General features: G+C 43.7%; 1 protein-coding gene across 1 annotated transcript in view; it reads left to right on the forward strand.

Annotated features, from left to right (window-relative positions):
* The window catches only part of DMRT1 (doublesex and mab-3 related transcription factor 1), a 62,974-nt gene that overhangs the window by 21,177 nt on the left and 20,697 nt on the right, over positions 1-21,100 (forward strand). Inside the window, exons 3-4 of the mRNA XM_062018694.1 lie at positions 981-1,264; positions 11,967-12,129. Of these exons, the coding sequence (XP_061874678.1) occupies positions 981-1,264; positions 11,967-12,129 (447 nt within the window). The remainder of the gene's footprint in view (positions 1-980; positions 1,265-11,966; positions 12,130-21,100) is intronic.

Consider the following 21,100-nt stretch of genomic DNA (forward strand, 5'->3'; position numbering starts at 1 on the left):
GGGACTTACAGTTGTTCCACAGTTTAATATGAAGAAGTATACTCATGGCAGTTCTTTGCTGTCTGGCTTGGATGGGTAACCAGCGTGTCAAGAGGGAACTTGGCTGAGAAACAATATCAACAACCACCTTTGTTTTCCATCCTTGCAAATATCACAAGGCACTGGTTGACACTGGAGTGCAGAAAATGGGACCTAAGAAATCTTTGGTGAAGAAACATCCCTCTCATCTTAGGGAATGACAGGCCTTGTAGAGACAGCCTGTGGGGAATGCAGCTAGCTGATGTCCAGGCTGGAGACACTCCAGAATCCAGTCAGCAAGTCAGGAGAAATCCCCTCCTCATCCTCTTGCAAGTGCTGTGGAAGCTTGTTCTACTCTGTGATTTTGTGGGTACACAGGAGGTAAATTTGGGTATGGAGGCTGGGCAAGAATTGAGGACCTTGCTACTCAGAGGTAGCACATGGGTTTCTGAGATACCTTGGCTGATCATATGGTGCTTTCACTACTATAGCTTCTGTTGGCCTTCTGTCTGTTTGCGTTTTCTGGAGGCATGTTCTCTCCAGTCAGCAAGATGCTGGCTGGAGAGAGATTGTCCTGTAGCTAGAGCCTTTGTGCTTCCAGGGAGTTAAAAGAGAGTTGACACACTCTCACAATTTTAAAATAATAGGAGACCGTGTCTTAGTGGCTGTAAGCCATTCTCAGATAAATTAATGCTGCTCGAGGACTCATCATTGTCTTAACGTGAAGTTGGTTTTGTCTCCAGTTTTGCAGTCTGCAGTGTGTGGAAGTGGTCATCTCAGGCTTTGAGTGGAGGTGAGTCCACTTGAGTGTCCAGCCATATTTCCCTTCAGTCTCACACCTCTTCCTATTTACTGCTCTCTTCCAGCACTCAGGAGAAGTAGTAGCTCTTCACACAGTGAAAGGTAATGGTCTTCATGGAGCCTTCTGTTTCATAATGGCTTGTTTTGTTTTCCTTCTGCAGAGGGGCGGATGCTCATCCAGGACATCCCTTCCATCCCCAGCAGAGGGCACTTGGAGAGCACGTCTGATTTGGTTGTGGACTCCACCTACTACAGCAGTTTTTACCAGCCGTCCCTGTATCCTTACTATAACAACCTGTACAACTACTCCCAGTACCAAATGGCGGTGGCCAGCGAGTCTTCCACCAGTGAGTCAGGGGGTACGATTATAGGGTCGGCCATGAAAAACAGTCTCCGAAGCCTTCCAGCAACATACATGCCAAGCCAGTCGGGCAAGCAGTGGCAGGTAGGCTGTTACAGAGGTGTTACATGAAATAGTGAGGTAGGCAATAACATGTTTCTTGGGCCTGATTCTGACCTCCTGTTTGCTGGTTTTGTAGCAGTGCAGAACAGGAACCAGATTCCAGGGTGGAATTAGGACTCGTGTTAGGAAGGTTAGCTGAAGTGGGTGGTTATCATGCAGCACAACAAAAGCAATGGTACAGGTACAGGTAGGTTCCCACAAACAGAGATAAAGGGCACCCACTTGATTTTATCTTCTGAATTATGTCATAGATTATGGTCTGTTTTGCAGAAAAAGTCCATCTGAATTATGCAACATAGCATCCTGGGAACTTCAGGTGTCATTTCTGAGAGGCTTTACTCTTCAGGAACCTGTTCTTTCCCTTCCATCTTTTCACATTCATGGTACTCAAGTGACCCAGAAGACCGTGCTGTTGTGCAATAGGTCGGTGGCAGTCAGTTGAATGTGATATGGTGTGTTGCTAATCTGGCTATATCGGCTCCAGGACTTGCAATTTTGACTTGGGTAGCTCAGGTCATGGGCTGTGCCTGAGAGGTTCGCACGAGAGCTCTGAATATTTACTTAGGATATAAAGCCAGCCCTCACTCTAGGGCTTGATAGTTGTAGCCTCCAACTCAGTAGTACTCAGAGACTGGAAAAAATGGGAAATCTGCCAAGGCTGAGGATTCTTGGCAAAGTAAGTAGAGACGTTTTAGTGACCCAGAGGCAGTTTGGTCATGGACTGCAGTGGTGCTTTTCTGTCTGAGATTGAGCTCAGGAGGGAAGCTATACACTCTGAATCTGCATGTGTTTGTGTCTCTTGTCCAAGAGCAGGAGAGGGCGGACCTCTTCCATAGAACATGAGCATCATTTTTTTTTGTGGAAGGGACCCTCTGCAAATATAGAGACCTCCTGGGGCAATAGCTGGGAGATCCACGAATTTTAAGATCATGGCTTTACAGCAGTACATATTTAGTACTATTCTGTGTCCTTTTTTTTGCCACACGTACAACTCTATGGGGAAAAGAACTATCTCTCTTCTTTCTGCTGTGTGAGCCCACACCACAAGAGCTTTCTTCTGCCAATTTGTTGATAGCCTTCAGTGCAATCACCTTCAAATCCATGGAGATACCTCTCTTCAGTTAGATTAATTGATAACATTCTCTCTAGCTGCTGAGTTTGATCACTAGACCAGAGGGACAATTAATGGAGGCAAGCTGGGGATAGGATTTTGTGTATGGTAATGAGGTGAGGTGCCAGTGCTTTTTTAGCATTTACATTTTCCTTGGTTGGGTTAACCTGCCACTTCATAGCACAGTATTTCAGCTAGAAGCATTTGCAGTACCAGACTTGTAAGAACCTAGTTTAGAAGCGATGCTTGGAGATGCCATCACAACACAAATGAGAGGCAACAACATTTACTTGCCTGGGTAAAAGGAAAGTAAATTACAAGTATTGACCATCCTAACACATAGTGTTTGAGTAAGAGATACATGAGGGTGTGTTGAAGTACTGTCAATGTTAAAATGAAGATGGGTCTTCTTGGTTCTGTTGTCATATATTGTCATTGGAAACTAGACTGTATGAATAAGAAGTCCTGGCCTAGAGATTCTGTTGTCTCACCGTGAGATTTCTTGTGTTTTCTTGTGCCTCTTTCTTTTGGGACCTTTGACACTCCTTAAATAAAAGCAAATAGTGTGTTTTCTTCAGCAGGGCAGAATGTTGTTCAAGGTCAGTGTCATGTAATGCACAAACTCTTTCTCAGAGCCTGATGTGCAAGAAGGATTGTTATTGCTAGAAAAGTTACGAATCATAGGGTTTGCATACTGTTAAGACAGCTTAACATTGAACAAAAGTTTTAGTGAGAGCTAGGCTAGATAATATTTGATGGTGGTGGGTGCAGTGATGCCAAGGTTGTAAAACAGTGTGGCACTGAAGATAGTTTGTTGTCAGAGGAATGAGTTCTCAGCTGCTGCATGTGGTTAAGCATTGATCCTGCACATGGAGAATTACCAGCAAGAAAAGATCACAGAAGCACAGAGTTAAATGGAGAAGAATGAGCACAGACAAGGGAGTTACAGGAGAGTTTCAAAGCATGGTCCACAAACAGGAATCAGACCCTGTTTATACTTCGAGGGTGTTTTGCTGGCAAACCTATGCAGGCTGATTCTCTCAAGAGGCAACACTACGTGCTATGCCTATGCAGGCAATTTTGCTAGACTTTCTGTATTAGCTAGGTGTATTCTTTTATGTGCACATGCTTTCTAAATCAGTCTTCCAGCACCAGTGAGTCTGCTCATGTGACAGGTAGTGCTGTAACTGTTTTGATCAGGGATTCTGATGTTTGCTTTTTTACCAAAATGATCGCTGTGCAGTGCCTACTGTAACCAAATCAAAAGAGTCTGCTAAGCTCAGAGCTTACTGGAGGTTTTCTTTGTTGGTATAAGCCACCTATGTGCTTGCTGGAAAGTACCATAGTTTTAAGCAGTGAAGACAAGACCCCTGCCTTTTCCAGCCTGTATTGGTGGAGGCTCCCTTATCCTGGAATACCAACCACACAAGGAGAGTTGCATTCTTAAAGGAAGATAACTTCTGTATGCAGAGAAGGCCTTGAGTAGCCCAGCTGTCTGTCGTTTCAGAATTTAGGGAGCAAGGGAGAAAAGCCAGGGAGGAAACGTGTGAGTGTGTGTGGGATGGGATGAGGATTAATGCTTCATTGAGCCTTGGCAAATAAACTGAATCACCGAATCTTTAATGTAGATTAATGTCAAATTTCATTAGTCTTTGTTCTTTGCAGAGGCTTGCACACTTGAGCGGGTTCATAGAGGTGCATAATTTTTAGGTATTTCTGTGTGGGTTTTGTTCACTTGTATACAGTTATCCCATGTCATGAATTGATAAGTATAATGAAGATGATAGTTTTGGTCAAGACCCCTTCAGTCATTTATATTCTGCCACTTTTGCAAGCTCCAAGGCAGACAATCAGATATGTCTGGTGTTGCACCTGAAGAAAAGACAAGCTTACTTCAGAGAGGAAATGTAGCATGTCGTGGTTACTCTGCATCTCTGTTCGCTCCAGTTCTCTGTGAGCATCTGGACCCTCCCTTGAAGATCTCATAATTGTTCATTACAATGGGAATTTATACACGTTCAATCCAATTAGCAGTTTAACGTGTTCACCAACATTAGCTTTGCCAGTCAGAGCCTATTGGTATACAGTGGAAGTTGGTGCTTCTGAAACTGGTCTCACTGCTGCCCACCTTAAGGACAGCACCTAGAAAATGATGGGATGACTGCAGTATTTTCTTACCATGACAAAAGTAAAAACTTGATGGACACATTCAAATCTAATCAGCTCTAGTTTTCCAAGCTGACAGTGAAACTGCTGGCATGAAACCCACAGCACAAGGATAACTGGGGCTCCTTGTGAGCCAGCACCTGCCCAAAAAGTGTTAAAACTCTTCAGGTTCCTACAGACAGACTGTTAAAAATCTGAAAGATGCAGAATGTGCTTCTAGACTTGGACACCCAGTGGCTGCATTTTCTTTGTCACTGTGGCAACCCCAGGGATTCTGGTTCAGAGGAAGGCTAAGGTTGGCCTGGAGATTTTGGACAAATTTCAGAATTTCACATATTTTCTGTGTCAGACTCGGAGGCATTTTTTCTTTTCCTTTTTCCCTTTTTCTTTCTTTTAATGCATCTTGGCAAACCAGTATTCTGAAACATCGACTATTTTGTTTTTTCCTGAAACCAGTTAAGAGCAGAAACCTGAAATAAGTATTGGTGAGAGTCAGACTGAGAAACTCCAACTCATTTTCAACATATTATAGGAATTACACATACTAATTGGAGATGAAACATTTAGCATTGCTGAGGTAGGAAACTTTAAGGATTTCTTAAAAAGTTACAAACATACAAAACCAGCTATTGCTAAATCCCAAAAAGCGTGGCTGTGATAGAGCAGCTAGCAAGTTGAACTCATAAGAATAACTGCTTGCTAGTGGAAAAGATTCTCTTTGGAACTTCCACAACCTGTTTCTCATTTCTGGCACAGTTTTTCCTCCAATAAGCCTGGTCTTCTTGCAGAGATGTGCAACCTAACTCCCTAGAAATAGGTGTAAAATGTGGAAAATATGTGCATGTCTATGTAAATATATACACATTGTGCAAGTCACCTGACACAATCCAAATTTTATGTGTAAGCAGCATATTATATACTATATTCATAACATACCCTTCACAATACAGATTTATGCTAAAAGTATCCTAATGTTTCTGACAGCTCATGTGTGACATGAATGCAATCCATATTTCTTGGAGGAACTAATCTAAGTGGTTTATTTTCCGATACTGCTGATAGGGCTATATCTCTAGGTGTCACTGCAGTTGAGATTCTGATGGTAACATATTGTTTATGGGTCACTGCCTTTGTCTAAAAGACTAGGTTGGAACAGAATAGCAAAGGTTAATTAAGTTTGTCTATCAAGGAGGGACAGATATAGATGTCTCTTGTATTTTCTGTGCTAGAATCCAAGTAAGTCAGAGCAGGGTATCATACACTCATTTTTCCTTGGGCTGGAAAATATGCTTAGCTGGTTTTAGGAATGAAACAAAGCCACCTTGGGCAGCATGACTGCCGCAGTAGTTACAGGAGGTCCACTCACAGGCTATGCAAGCAGTGCAAGGTGGGAGAGTCGTGGCAAGTCTGGTTTACAGATTGGTAAACTGAGGCGGGGAAGTGGCCCATGGTAACATGATAACTTACCTATGGTCACACAGCCCATAAGTGAGAGTGAAGATTCTTGATGTCCAAATTTCAAACTCCAGTGCCCAGCAAATGCCTTTTCATCTCTTGCCAAAAAGCGACCTGTGAATTTTGTTGTTTGCAAATGGCACTTTAATGCAAAATGTATTTTTATGTCCTCTGAAGCTAGCTTTGTTTTTAAAACCAAGGTAGAAGACAGGGGTTATGTTAACAGAGTTTTCTCTGTTTCCATAATTAACTGGTTTTAAGGCAGCTGTTGAGTTACGAGTGAGGCAAAGGGATAGAAGTTCCAGTTCTGGGCTCCTCAGCTCAAGAGGGACAGAGAACTTCTGGAGAGAGTCCAGCGCAGGGCCACCAAGATGATCAGGGGACTGGAACATCTTTCATATGAGGAAAGGCTGCTGGAACTGGGGTGGTTTAGTCTAGAAAAGAGGAGACTGAGGGGGATTCTCATTAATATTTACAAATATCTAAAGGGTAAGTGTCAGAAGGTTGGGACATCGCTTTTTTTTATTGTATCTGGCAACAGGACAAGGGGTAATGGGCTGAAACTGGAACACAAGAAGTTCCATTTAAACATAAGAAAAAAACTATTTTACTGTGAAGATGAGGGAGCCCTGGCACAGGCTGCCCAGGGAGGGTGTGGAGTCTCCTTCCCTGGAGGTCTTCAAGACCTGCCTGGACACGTTCCTGTGCAACCTGATCTGGGTTGACCTGCTTCTGCTTCACCTAGTTGGACTAGGTGATCTCTAAAGGTCTCTTCCAGCCCTACCATTCTGTGATTCTATGATAGCCTGGGTGAAGTGATTTGGCCAAGATCACGTGGCATAGCCATGGCAATGCTGAAGGATAGTACTTTGATCTCTTCTGTCACTCTGCTTTTTTTGCAGCCCTAGCCACCAGGGTTAGCATCAGCGACCTCCTATTTATCCCACTTGGGAATAAGCCCCATAGTCAGGATAAACTGCAAAATGTGAAGGTGCTGCTAAGAGTGACACTGCTTGCAAGGAGATTGTCACTGGCAGCTTCTACAAGTATAAGAATTACCTGGGTGATGTTTTGTCTGAACAAGTCATATGGAAAGGAGAGGACCATTTTCAAGCTTCTGGGGATGGAAGAAGTGAGCCACCGCTTGTGCCATCCTTGCCTCCATTCTGTCTCTGGTCTAGCTACCTCCTCTCTTTGGGTCATCCTCAGAAGAAGAGGTATAGAGGTTTGGCAGATGCTGCCAGGAGCTGAAAAGAGAATATGTTGCTCTTCCACCAGCTGTTGAGAAAGTTTGTTTGCAAGAATTACTGAACTGATGCAGGAACATTTTTTCATATTTTGCTAGCTTTTGCTACATACTCCGTCACTGCTGGGCGCTGCTGTAGGGCTGTGCTGACTGTTGTGCTCCATGACGGACAAATCCTGCTTTCGTCTTGCCTGTTCATGGACAAGCTATAGCTGCCTCTTGATTCCCCCCATTACCTTTGCAAGGGAACAGGGAAAGAATTGCTACAGCATGTGTGGTGTTCTAATCAGGCTATATTTATTTGTTTGTGAGGTCTAAGCATCCTTTAAAAAGTTAATGTGTATACACTGTGATGTACAATTTTGGAGAACTTGAAAATGTTGAATAGGCCAAATGTGCTGCTCAATGTTCTGTGTCTCCAACTGAGGTCAGAGAGGTACTTGGTGAATCAGTCCTGCATCTGGGGCAGGGCATCAGCAGTGTGTGGCTGGAACAGGATGTACTGTCAGTCAGCAACTCGGCTGCTAAGTTTCGGAGCTCAGCTTGCTCCCTGCTCTCTTGCCTTTCCCTTACACAGCACTTTCTCGCCTGGAAGATGCCTTGTTCATACAGTGCATAGCCTGTGGTGATACAAACCAGAGTGGCTTGTGGCACTGTCCCAGCCCTTGTCTATCTTGGCCTTGCTGTGGAGCTGGAAGGGGCAAGGGTGGCAGGAGGAGACTCCAGAGGCATTCCCTCCTGCAATCCCTCTATGACCCTAGCGTTCCTCCAGGACAGGACCCAGGGAAGGATCCCAAAACTGGCACCTCGCTACAGTGATTGGAAGGCTGAATTGTCATGGGTTAGAAATAATAAGAATATTTCAGGGCCTCTCCAGGGCTGTTTTAATTTCTCTTTCTGGCACCCAAAAATGTGGAAGGACCTCCAGAGCTGCAGGAGTTAATACAGAGCAAACGCCCCTTCTCCTGGGGTAATGGTCTCCTAAGCCCCCTTTTTAATGCAGCACTAAGGTCAAGAATTTTTATGACTGGTTGTTTTTTTATTGTTACTGTAAAATAGGATTGCTAAGCACTATAAAAAGGAAACCTTATGGTTCAGATTTACTGCTGTGTGTATTCTAAACAGTTTAATAAAACAAAACCAAAAGCTTTTAGATTTTCTTCAGTGGTTAATACACAGCATATTCTTTGCAGAGCCAAGCCTCTGGCTGTCGGTTGAACTGTGGTTCGTAGACTTGGTGTGGGTAATAAGATTATAAAACATGTCTCTTGCTAGCCAGCTACCACACACTAATAATAATAGTAGTAATAATTCATTGCATCCAGAGATTTTAGTGAGCTGTTTTTTGAAGACATTGAGAAAAACCTAAAAGAAAAGATTTGAAAGGAAACAGGCCACTGCGTCCAGTCTACAGGGAGAGGAAACATGCATGTGATCATTTCAGTGCCAGGGAGTCATCCCTCCATTTTGTTACAGCTGAAATAATACTGGCTCCTGCAGGCCACCTTTTCTCAGTTGTACACATGTGGACAAGGGAGAGGTGGAGACGTGAGACCTGCAGATGCTGCCAACAGCCCTGCCCCACTGAGGGAAAGAAGACTGTGTGTGCAAGATGGCAGGCACAGAGGATGTTAACTTTTTTTTCCCCATTACTTTGAGAGCTGTTGAGCTTTGCAGGTGTGCAGGCTCAAAATGGCGTTTGGATGGAACTTTTGGGCAGTTGGTATTGTCAATCTACAGTTTCAGGGCAGAGGCAGCCTGGGTTTTGTTGAGGAAGTCTGTGCAAAGCACAGATGTGTTTCCAAGAGGAGACTGCTCTTTTTCAAAAGAGCAGAGGGGACATCAGTGGCTTTTTTGGGTGCAGTCTTGGGATGAGAGATTTTTCTAAGAGCCATTTACAATTTATCATGGATGAAACTTCAGTGCATGTTGAATTTTTCCTTCATGCATATAGTGTAGATGGTAGAAAAATAACTTTTTAAGCATTACTTTTATTTATTATAGAAAAACTTTCACCAACTAAAAACGTGTCATGCCAATCCCTCTAGCACCTGTGAAAACATGTGTGACTATGTTGCTGTCAGCAGGTGGGTGGAGGTGCACTTTGCTTCCTGTAAAACAGCCACCACCTCTCTAAGCACTTGGTTTTGGTGTAAGCCTGGCTGCATGTGGAAAGCGGGATGTTGCCCTCTGCCACACTTGGAGAGCAGCATCAGGATTTTTGTGTGGCATGGGCCATGTTTTTCCTGATAGGCATCTGAAATGAATCATTAAGGGAACCACTGCAAAACAAGAAGTGTCTGCATTCTGTCTGCTTGGCTACAAGACGAGAGTGGCTCCTTTTGCCAGGAGCAGACAGACCCTGGGGGTGTGCTGGCACTGGGCAACTGTCTGGGACAGCAGATTCACCCACCACTTCTGCTGCTGCCCGGGCATGGGCAGGGCTGGGAGTGGGGCCTGGACAGCACCTGAGGCAGCTGCAGTGGCGTGGGCAGAGCTCCTCTAACCCAGGTGAGGTGCAGCTGAAGAGGCTGTGGGGCACTTCTAATAGCATGGCTGGACGTGCATCACTGTTGGCACTACTACTTTTATACCTAGGACAATTGTGATATTTTTTCTCTGCCCAGAAGCATTCCACTATGGAATCATTGACTGCCCAGCAGACTTAGGAAGATGAGCTAGTGTTACCTTTCCCATTGAAAAGCCTCTTCTTGTGAAGTATTTGGCTGTATCTGTTGGAGCTACGTTACATTAATGGAATTGTAGAATCATAGAATGGTAGGGATTGGAAAGGACCTTTAGAGATCATCTAGTCCAACTTCCCTGCAGAAGCAGGGTCACCTAGATCAGGTCGCATAGGAACATGTCCAGGTGGGTCTTGAAGACCTCCAAGGAAGGAGACTCCACAACCCCTCTGGGCAGCCTGTGCCACTGCTCTGTCACTCTCACAATGAAATAGTTTTTTCTTATGTTTAAGTGGAACTTTTTGTGTTCCAGCTTCATCCTATTACCCCTTGTCCTGTTGCTAGCTACTATAGAAAAAAGAGATGTCCCAATCTCCTGACACCCACCCTTTAGCTATTTATAAACGTTAATAACATCTCCCCTCAGTCTCCTCTTCTCCAGACTAAACAGCCCCAGTTCCCGCAGCCTTTCCTTGTATGAAAGATGTTCCAGTCCCCTGATCATCTTGGTGGCCCCGTGCTGGACTCTCTCCAGCAGTTCCCTGTCCCTCTTGAGCTGAGGAGCCCAGAACTGGACACAGTACTCCAGATGAGGCCTCACCAAGGCAGAGTAGAGGGTGAGAAGAACCTCCCTCAACCTGCTGTCCACACTCTTCTTGATGCATCCCAGGATGCCATTGGCCTTCTTGGCCACGAGGAAACATTGCTGGCTCATGGTTAGCTTATTATCAGTCAGGACTCCCAGGTCTCTCTCTGCAGAGCTGCTCTTCAGCAGTTCAGTCCCCAACCTGTACTGGTGCATGGGGTTGTTCCTTCCCAGATGCAAGACTCTGCACTTGTCCTTGTTGAACCTCATGAGGTTCCTCTCTGCCCAACTCTCAAGCCAGTCGAGATGCCGCTGAATGGCAGCACAGCCTTCTGGGGAATCAGCCAGTCCTCCCAGTTTGGTGTCATCAGGGAACTTGCTGAGGGTACACTCTGTCCCCTCATCCAGGTCGTTGATGAAGATATTGAGCAAGACTGGCCCCAGAATCGATCCCTGTGGAACTCCACTGGCCACAGGCCTCCAAGTCGACTCTGTGCCATTGATCACCACCCTCTGGACTCTGTTATTCAGCCAATATTGTAGGGCTTTGGAACAAATGACAGTAGATAGTAGATTTTTCATGAAAAAAGAGTTTTTAAAAGCATTACCACTTCTCTGAGGAGACCAGTTTGGATGATTTCAGGTCACTGGAGTTGGATAAACTTTGATTGCTCAGTGCTGCCAATTTTACTGCAGGAGGGCGAAGAGTTTTATCTGGGAACGCAGTGCTAACACAGTGGAGTTGTTTTACCTGGTGTCTGGCAGTGCCAGACAGACACAACAGGCTTCCCATGTAGTCTTCTACAGCTTGGGTTCTGTGGAGAAGTCAGGAAAATATTCTACTCTCTCACTGGGATGTAAGAAGTTATGTGTTTGTGCCTGCTCCACTACTCAGGCACCACAGAGCATGTCCTGAGTAAGTCAGTTGGTCAGACTGCCCTCCTTATCCTACCTGTAGGTCCCCAGAAGAGCAATTACCAGTAGTCTGAGATGGATTTGTCTCTAGGGAGGTATGGAGACAGGATGGACACTTCACTTCTCACAGTGGTTACATGTAGTTGAAGAGGTCTTGAAAGATTCCTGTGGTATCTGTGTTATACATAAGCTGAGGATGCGGAAGGGTGCCTTTTGCAGTGAAGGGTACATGCTTGTGTGCCAGTTGCAGCTTCTCTTGAGGTAAGGTAAACCAACCATAGGTATGCTGGTGTTGCTGCTGCCAGCTCACAGCTCATGTCCTGAACCACACCAGCTCACCTGTAGCTGAGCAGCATGGGCCTTCCATGATCCAACAAAAGCAAAAAATGAAAGCCAGAATGTCACAATTTTAATTCCCATCCACTCCTTAAAAGCCATGTGTATGGGGGCAGTGAGCAGGCTGCCCACCTGATGCTGAGCTCAGCTTTCACAGGCTGCTGTTGTGCTTCCCTCTCCAACAGGTCAAGGGCATGGAGAGCCGCCACACCGTCAGCTCCCAGTACCGCATGTGCTCCTACTACCCACCCGCTTCCTACCTGGGACAGGGAGTCAGCGCTTCCACGTGCCTCCCTCAAATCGTGACCTCTGAGGAAGTCCCCTCCTACTCAGAGTCAAAAGCGAAAGGTAAGTGCACCCACTGGGGCATCTGGGACTGCCTTGGCTTGGCACAGGCTCCCAGGAGCCTGCTGCTGGGAAGGAAGCTAGACATCAGAAAGTAGGTGTTCACAAGATGGTGGCTGTTTTATGGAAGGCTTGTGGTGAAGTGGCGGCATAGGTCTGTTACTGAACAATAGTGCAAGCACGTACTTCAGAAGTCTTGTGGTTCAGGATCACAGTCAACCCTTTCAGCTCCTGTGTATGACTCCACGTGGTACAAACAATTGCATGATGTGCTGTCTTTGGTGTGCACCACCTGGCTCCCTCACAGGAACAAAGAAACGTCTTTGCCCCAGCCCTGGAATTGCCTTTCCTCTCTTTTCTTAGAAATGTTCTCCCTGACTTTTTCCACAGGCTTCCCACTGAGCCATTGCAGTTCTGTCATTTCTGAACCTTATGTGGGAACTGTTCCTGCATCCCAACAATGTCATGAAGCCCTTTGCAGACTTATTTCCTTATTGGCTTTCAGAGTCATCACACTGATGAGTTATTTCATTTAAAACTATTGCAGACAGATTTTTCTTTTCATGTCCAGTGTTTATTGACTGTCGTAAAAATTACTATAATCCACAGTGATTTCCAGGAAAGTGTTGGTGAATTTACCCTGGGGTTCTGACAGTGTTTCTCTCACGTCCTTGTTCGCTTTCTCTGGTAGCAGGTAGAGTGTAAACCTGATCATTAACGTGGTCCTTCTGGGGTAGACCAACTCCGTTGAGCTGCTTCCTTGTCTCTGGAACGAGGCAGTAACTGATGCTAGGGAAACAGAGGAAGAGTAAAGTGATGCTACTTCCTATGTCCAAAATCCTCAATACTCCTGCAGCATTCAAAGGTGTCCTCAGCTGCTGATTGCCTTTGAACCATCATTTCAGTTAGCAGTAGCAGACGTGTGCTCTCTGAGTTGAACTAAACCTCACATAAGCTTTTCACCTTTTTATCCTTCTGTAGCAATCAGTTAATTCAGCAGTTTAATTTCACATAGGCTGTGAGAAATATTTATTTTTGTTTGCTTTGCACCTGCCAAATGTTTGTGTGGGTTTGGGGTTTGTTTTGAACAGTCATGACACTGGCAGGAGTATTCATCCTTGGCAGGAGCATTCATCATTATTTTCTTCTTTGATGCGTTTATATATTGAAATGAATCTTCTCCTCTTTATACCTAATGGAGTGTATGTTGCCTAGGTTCCATAATTGTTTTCAGTCATGGCCTTTCAGTGGCAAATGTCATGGTGTCCATTGCATCTGTGTTGTGGTGAAAAATAACAATGGTTGTGTCACAATGGGACCCTAAGGACTCAAGTGCAGTTTTGGAAGCTGAGATCTGTATATGGTGATACCTGTGGCTGGTGTAAACTGGCACTGGTTGAATTCAGTAACTCCAGAATGACATAATGCTGAGGAAGTGGCTGCTCTTACAGAGTGGCTGTTTTATGGAAGTCTTTCAACTAACTGCGACGTATCAGATAGATGAAGAAACAACACGTGGTGTGATGAAACCTTAGACTTTTTCTCCTTCTCCAGTAGTTCTAAATGGCTTAGAGAAATCAGTGATCCTTGGTTCATTTTCCTTCTCTTTTCTTCAATTTTATTTTCTTCCCTCTTCTCTGACCACCATTGAACAGTGACGTCTTCCTTTCTGCCCATTGGTCAAAGAAGCAGTTGGTGTTATGCTCAACTGCAGTTGACACTTTTTCTGGCATCCATCACTACTAACTCACTAAGAAGTCTTACCAGTTGAGTGTTCTTACAAATAGACAAAAGACCTTATACCCTTTGTTCCCAAATGCACTCCAGTAATTTTTCTTCACTCTAGAAAAAAGTGTGCGTAATGTGCCACTGATTTTTAAACCGCATAAATACTGTACTTTCAATAATCCCTGACTGCTTCTCCAGACAGTATTCCACACACAGATATTGTTCCCTAAGTTACACCATCAATCAGAAGCCGACAAGCAGTGAGATGTAATTTACTGAGATCAAACAGCATTTTCCAGATTCTGAAGAAGTGTTTTTCTATAGCAAGGAGCTAGTTGGTGAAAGAAGCACTCACTGTGTTTTTGTGAGAAACTTAAACATGTGAGCAGGGCCATGCCCGTTTAATGGGCTTCTTAGAAGCGTCTTCTTTTTATTTTTGGAGGAGATGACTGAATTTTTACTTTTGTACATCAACAGGAAAAATAATATTTTGAGGCCTTTAGTTGATGATTTACACGCTCATGACATTTTTCTTCTGCGACTTTTCACATTCCTCAGAGCGTTTGAGGTTTTTCTGCTTTCTTTATTGTCATCTGTGTGAGTGCTGAGTCAGCTGGCAGGCTGTAAGCAATGAATCCTGGGTATTAAACAATACCCAGGTCCACTCACCCAAAGTACTGATTGTCTATGCTGAAAGTACTGTCTCATACAAAAACCACGTTTTTGTGCATTTCTCCTTGATTGTTGGGCTGAACTTTATGTGCAGTACCTGACTGCTTTGTATGAAAGTGACATGTGTCTGCAGTTAGTGGTTGCTGCTTGCTATAGACAACTCTAGTGCATATTTTAAACAAACAAATATAGATAAATCCTGTTGTATTCCTTCATTTTCTGCAACTGAAGTGGCAGCTATGCTCAGAAACTTATTTTCTTAATAAGAATGCGTGTTCATAGATTTTAGATCCAGAAGGGGATATTGTCATCATTTAATTTTTCTTAAACAATGCAGACTGTAAGATTTCACCTAATAATTCCTGCAGCAAGCTCACAATCAATATTTTCAAGATCTAAATACTTACGTATTATTAATCCTGAAATTTTACAGGAAGGCAACACTGCATGTAGAAGAGCAATAGGTCAAAACAAAAAACTCATTTCGCAGCTGTATTTTCAGAACACTGAAAATGTGTCTCTCTAACAAAAATGGTTATTACATTCCCAAGCACAAATCTGAGATGGTCTTAAAACATGTTCAGTCTGTTACCCACGCTTCAGTTGTAACTTCAGCTTTATAGAGGTTTTGCAAGTTAATTTGTTATCTCAGTCAGTGTTTCAGACAGACCATTTTGATTCATTTTTAGCTGTTAACAGCCTACTTAGATCAGTTATATTGCAAGGGAGGAGAGATGAGCTAGCAGACCACCGATTTTACCTTTCTTTGTCTTTGCGAATGATGCAAAGTTCTCAGGAAGCTTCTGACATTTCTACATGAGGTCATAGTGTGTTACAGTGTGTTGTTAAACTATGCGATGGAAAGAGACCATCCATTCTGTCTTAGCACTTGAAGTAGTTTTATTAAAAATTTGGAGTTGACTAGGTGGTTGAGGTCTCTTCCAGCCCTTAAGATTCTGTTATTCTGTTTATAGTAGTACACTGTCATTTTCTGCATGTCAAAACCAGAATGTTGACCACCAGTCAACCTCCTTGCAATCTGAGGTGATTCTAAGTAAAACAGTTTTGCTTCCAGATAAACACATCTGCATCCTTTAACAGCTGAAACTGGGGAAAAATGGGAAGAAAAAGAAGACAAACCACTGGCAAATGGCAAAAGGATGTTTTCAGAAGGCTCTCTAGATCACCAAGTTGTAAATTTTATATAATGATTTCTAGGTAGGAAAGGGATTTTGTGTTCTAGACATTCAAAAGATTTTTGCTCTCCAAGTGGAAGAATTAGAATGGGTCACAATAGGATAGTTCATCTCCAAAAGCCAAGTACCGTATTCCCATTGATTTTTGTGGAGGAGTTGCTCTTTTGTTTTTGTTGTTGGGTTGGAGGGTTTTTTTGGGAGGGTGGGATGTGTCTCTGAAATTACTTTCTTGGGGGGATCAAATCACTTGCCAGAATTGGAGAGCACCTTCCATGTACTTTTGAATCAGCCCCTCCTGAGCTTAGATTTGTGAATTACCTGCCCCAGACCTTGGTTTGAGAGGACAGGAAAGCATGTGCTTGAATCAAGACTGGGTGATGCACTCTAGGTCCTCCACTGAATAAAAGTCGAGCATTTGCTTATCTGTAATGGGAGTGTTTTACCAATTTTGGACAGTGACAGAAAAAAATAACATGCACATAGAAGGATGAAAAGGAAAAACATCCCTGTATTTCTAGATACATTTTTAAGTATTACTTTGTCTTAAAGCTGGCATGGAATAAAAAAATTGTCCTTGTCATTGTAAAGTGAAATGTTGAGTTAATTACGCTGTGTCTTTGTCCATGATGAAGGAGGTATCTTGCATTTAAAGCGTTCCTCTAGATACTGAGTGGATTTAAATTTTTATTTTCCTGTCTAAGTGTCAGGATAGGTGGAAATGCAAATAATGAAGCACTTAAGCAGTGCTGCATTTGCAGCTTGAACATGAAGCAGGAGCCTGAAACTCCTCTGAAACACATAAGAAAGACTGATAGAAAGTGTTCATTTTGATCCCAGAAAGGACAAATTCTGTGTAAATCAGTAAATACCTTTTAATAAAAGAGAACAATTCTGATAACTGGTTTTCTGTCAGCAGAACAGCTTCCAACACTTTCAAAACACATGTTCACAGTCCTTTTTAGAAGTAATTGTTATGCCCGGTTTTACAGTTGCAAAAATCAAGGCAGCACAGACTTTTTCAAGGTCCGCTTTTAAAGACTCATTTTGGGCTCCCTTTGCTTGGACACTGTGTGGAAAATAGCAGCAGGACATTGCAGAAGCCCACTTAAAGTGGAGCAGCTCTGTAAAGAACTCTTCCAGTGGTTTCACAGTCAAGGGCACATTGGATACAATCACCCCGCTTAAGACAAAATGTTTCAATTTGACCAAAGCATCACTGGAATGCAGGGAATTCCTTGTGTGCCAGAAACGCATGCGTAAGGTTGGATGTTTCTTTTGGACTGGGTGACTGGGCACCACAGTTAACTCTCCTTTTCTGAGGTTTCCTACAGATAGTATTTTTGCATGAACCTGTGCCCTTGAAGTGCCATACAAGATAAGAGTGAGGCTCCAAAGCCACAGGTGTCAGCTGACTGTAGGATCAGAGGGGTCAAGGGTTCTGGCATGCAAAAGGTCTTTGAGACCATGTCCTTGAACCTCAACTGCTTTCTGAAAACGTTCAGGTTACACAGAGGCACTATTACAAAGCAGATCTGTCTCTCTCTGCAGAGCTGCTCTCCATCAGGTCACCACCAGCTGGTACTGGTGCATGGATTTGTTCCTCCCCAGGTGCAGGACTCTGTACTTGTTCTTGTTGAACCTCATGAGGTTCCTCTCTGCCCAACTCTCAAACCAGTCAAGACCCTGCTGAATGGCAGCACAGCCTTCTGGGGAATCAGCCAGTCCTCCCAGGTTGGTGTCATCATGGAACTTGCTGAGGGTACACTCTGTCCCCTCGTCCATGTTATCTTACATCAAACTTCTAGAAGTAAATTTTGAAATAAAACAAGAAAGGAAAGTGTAATAATCTAAGTCTACAGATAGGAATAGCCTGTTAAAGTGAGTCACTTGATCTTTGTGCAGCTATTCATCTTGTGCATGCGTTCTCATGCACAGAACTGCTACCTTCCTGCAGTCCCAGATGGTTATTCTGTCTGTGGCGTCCGTGAAGCACCTATTACAAGGATGGTGAGCAGACTTTATACTGTGCTTTGGTAGGCCTTGGTTTATGTGGCTTATGCACATGCCTTTTCAGACTGATGCCCTTTCAGCATGTCATTTTAAATATCTAATAAAAAGTTGAATTTTGGGCTTAGCTGACTGCATGGTTGTTGGGCTTGGGGAAGTAAGTTGCTAACCTTGATTAGTGACGTTCTTATTTATACTTCATCGTTTTCATTAGCTGTAACAGCATATGAAAGGAATATTCGATATAAACTCTGGGAACTCAGGGGTTTTTGTGTGTATTGAAGCATTTTGTAAACTGTTGGTCTGTGTCCTAAATGAAGTTGGATTGCTGAAGACTTGACCAATATTAAAGTACAAGGTCTGAAGGGAATTCCTGAAAATAAATTAATGCAGGCATTTGCTTACATCCCATTCTGCATTCGTAGATCCCCAATTAGGAAGCTCATTGTAGTAGTTTGTTCTCTAAATGCATCCTTCATATTATGCTTCCTCAAAGTACACAGAAATAAAATACTGTGTGCAGCAAAGGAACTTTTCTTTGACCTCTTCCAGAGTTACAGCTTTGATTCATGAGTTTTGCTGATTCATGCCATGCCAGGGTGGCTGGTGAGCCTTTGGTCTCGGGGAAGCTGGTTCTGCCCCAGGAGCAAGCTGTATTTTTTATGGTTTTCCAACAAATCCATTTTTGTAGAAACACAGATATTTCTGGACTGAGACCTTAGGATCCTTTGCTCTCATGAACTTATGTGTGGGTACTTGCATTTGTCAGTGACATCACAAGACAGTGGGATAGCCTGAACCCTCAGGAGACCCCAGTGAGACCTTGTCCACCCCCACCAGCAAAACTATATCCACTCAGAAGTGAGTCAATCCAGATATTTGCTAAGCAAAGAAAGGTTGTGTTTTGTTGGCTTTTTTTTTTCCCCAGGACGTATTTATACATGCTGGAATATTTCATGTGGTTCAAAGGGTGAAGGGTTTTTGAAATTCAAGCCTGTGCATTGTTTGGTGTTGCAGGCATTGAGTTAGTGAAATGGGGTTTTAAGGACCTACTTTCTTCCTCTCTGAGCTGCTCTTTGTGTGGGAGAGAATCATAGGATCATTTCAGCTGGAAGAGACCTTTAAGATCACCGAGTCCAGCCTTTGTCCCAGCCCTGTCAACTACTAGATCATTTCCCTCAGTGCAGCATCCAGCTATCTCTTAAACACCTCCAGGGACGATGACTTCACCACCTCCCTGGACAGCCTGTTCCAATGCCTGAGAACCCTTTCAGTAAAGAAATTCTTCCTCATATCCATCCTGAATCTGTCCTGGCACAACTTAGTTCATTTCTTCTTGTTCTATTGCTTGCTGCTAGGGAGAAGAGACCAACCCCTGCCTCGCTACAACAGCCCCAGATCCTTCAGCCATTTCAAAATCCATGCTCCAAATCCTTCACTAGCTTGGCAGCCTGTTTCTGAATCCTCTGCAGCACCTCATTGTCCTTTGTGCAGAGTGGGGCCCAAAAGTGGACACAGTATTCGAGGTGCAGCCTCACCAAAGCCCAGTACAGGGGAATCCTTACCTCCCTGCTCCTGCTGACAACACTGTTCTTCATCCAGGTCAGGATGCCATTGGCCTTCTTGGCCACCTGGGCACACTACTGTGTGGAGGATGTTACTATAGTTGATGAAGCCATTCATGTGTGATTTTTCCTCACATTTTAAAGGATTTTGGATACTTCATTGAATAAGTCCACATCATCAGTTGAATTGCTTCCTTTTACACCTGTCGTGGCTTTGACACTCTGATTTTATTACCTCTGGGTACAGAATTTTCCCCACTGCAAGCAGAAATTTATAGTAATCACTAACAGTAAAGCAAACTTCACCATATAGTGCTGAAACAAATTAAGGCATCTTGTCATATTGGCAGTGATAACTGTGCTTACTCGCGCATGATTTGTAATTGTAACAAGCAGTGGTACTGCTCACCTCTTTGCTTTGATGTGCAGTTGCATCTTCATAATTTGTGTGGTTAAGAGAGGAGAGAACTCACATCATGTTCAGCCGTGATCTTTGCTGTGCACGGGGCTCTGCATAGAGCATCTTGCAGTTCGTGCCACCTTTTGCAGCTCAGGCGAGAATCTCCAGCTGAGCTAATTCTTCTACAGCTCCTCCTGCTTACAAAGCAACTCTCTGCAGATTGTTAGAAACTCTAGCAAAGGAAGTGTTTGCTACTGATCTCTAAAGAGATGAAAAGGGAGAAGTAGTAGATGAAATTTATAAGTCTTTGTAGTGGAGAGTGGTGTAGACTGGCTTCGCCTCTTTTGGGGGGTGATGGGCTGAATCATGACTCTGCAAGACGTTTGTTGCAGTCTGTGGTGCTGCTCCCTCAACAGTGTGATTGTGGGAAAACAAGAGCAACATCTTTCCCCATTGCCATGCTTGCATGTCATGGGCAGTTTCCTTTCTCTGTGTGGTATACCCTGCCACCAAGGCAAACTTTGGACAGAACAGGAGTAGCTTTCCTCTGGGCAGCAGGCAAAGGAGTGGAAGGACAGTTGAGTGTTGAGTGTAACTGCACAAGATACAGGGGGATCACGATGTGTGAGCAGACAGCCTGTTGTTCATTCTGCCTGTTTTGTAAATATGTATGTTTATATTGCATGTGTAAATAACACCAGGGCGTGTTACCTGCACATGATGTATGTAGCTCTGTGAGGCAGGGTAGGTAGGGGATGGATACCAAGGCTACTTAATGGGTTTTCTTAATTTAACAACTACTAGTATGCTTTCCTGTCAAACGTTTTTAATTCTGTGCTTGGGTGTAACCGATGAGTTTATTTCCAGTGCTCCTGGCAGGCATAGCTTAGGCCAAGAACAAGTTGAATAACCTTCAGGAAAGCTGTGCTGTCCTTCTGTCGGCCGCTGTCTTTGAAAATTGCCTGCAGAGTTAGTGAGCAGGAACAGTTAAGATTTACAAACAATGATGAAGCTTGTCATGCATCTTTCACCATTCATCATCTGGGTGCTGTGGCTGGGCGGTGAAGTGTTCTTCATAAAAACCAGCTCAGTGTGAAATACACCTCGCAGCAATGTTTACTGCTCTGAAACTCGTCAGCAGCCCTTTATAGTAAATCCAGATTGCGATGTGACATTACAGTATATCATTGCAGAGCGCGCTGGGGTTTACACTAGGAATGAGTGCAGTTCACACCAGATGAGATGTCGAAATTGAGTTATGTAGGAATTTGGCTGTTATATGGGGATAGCTTTTGTTTTCTGAGGACTGAAAGTTAGCTTTATATATATATAATATATATAATCTACACATACCTGTACTTGTGTGGGGGTGCCTATATTGCTACAGAGATATATATACATGGATA

The sequence above is a fragment of the Colius striatus genome, chromosome Z, assembly GCF_028858725.1.
Source record: "Colius striatus isolate bColStr4 chromosome Z, bColStr4.1.hap1, whole genome shotgun sequence".
NCBI lineage: Eukaryota > Metazoa > Chordata > Aves > Coliiformes > Coliidae > Colius > Colius striatus.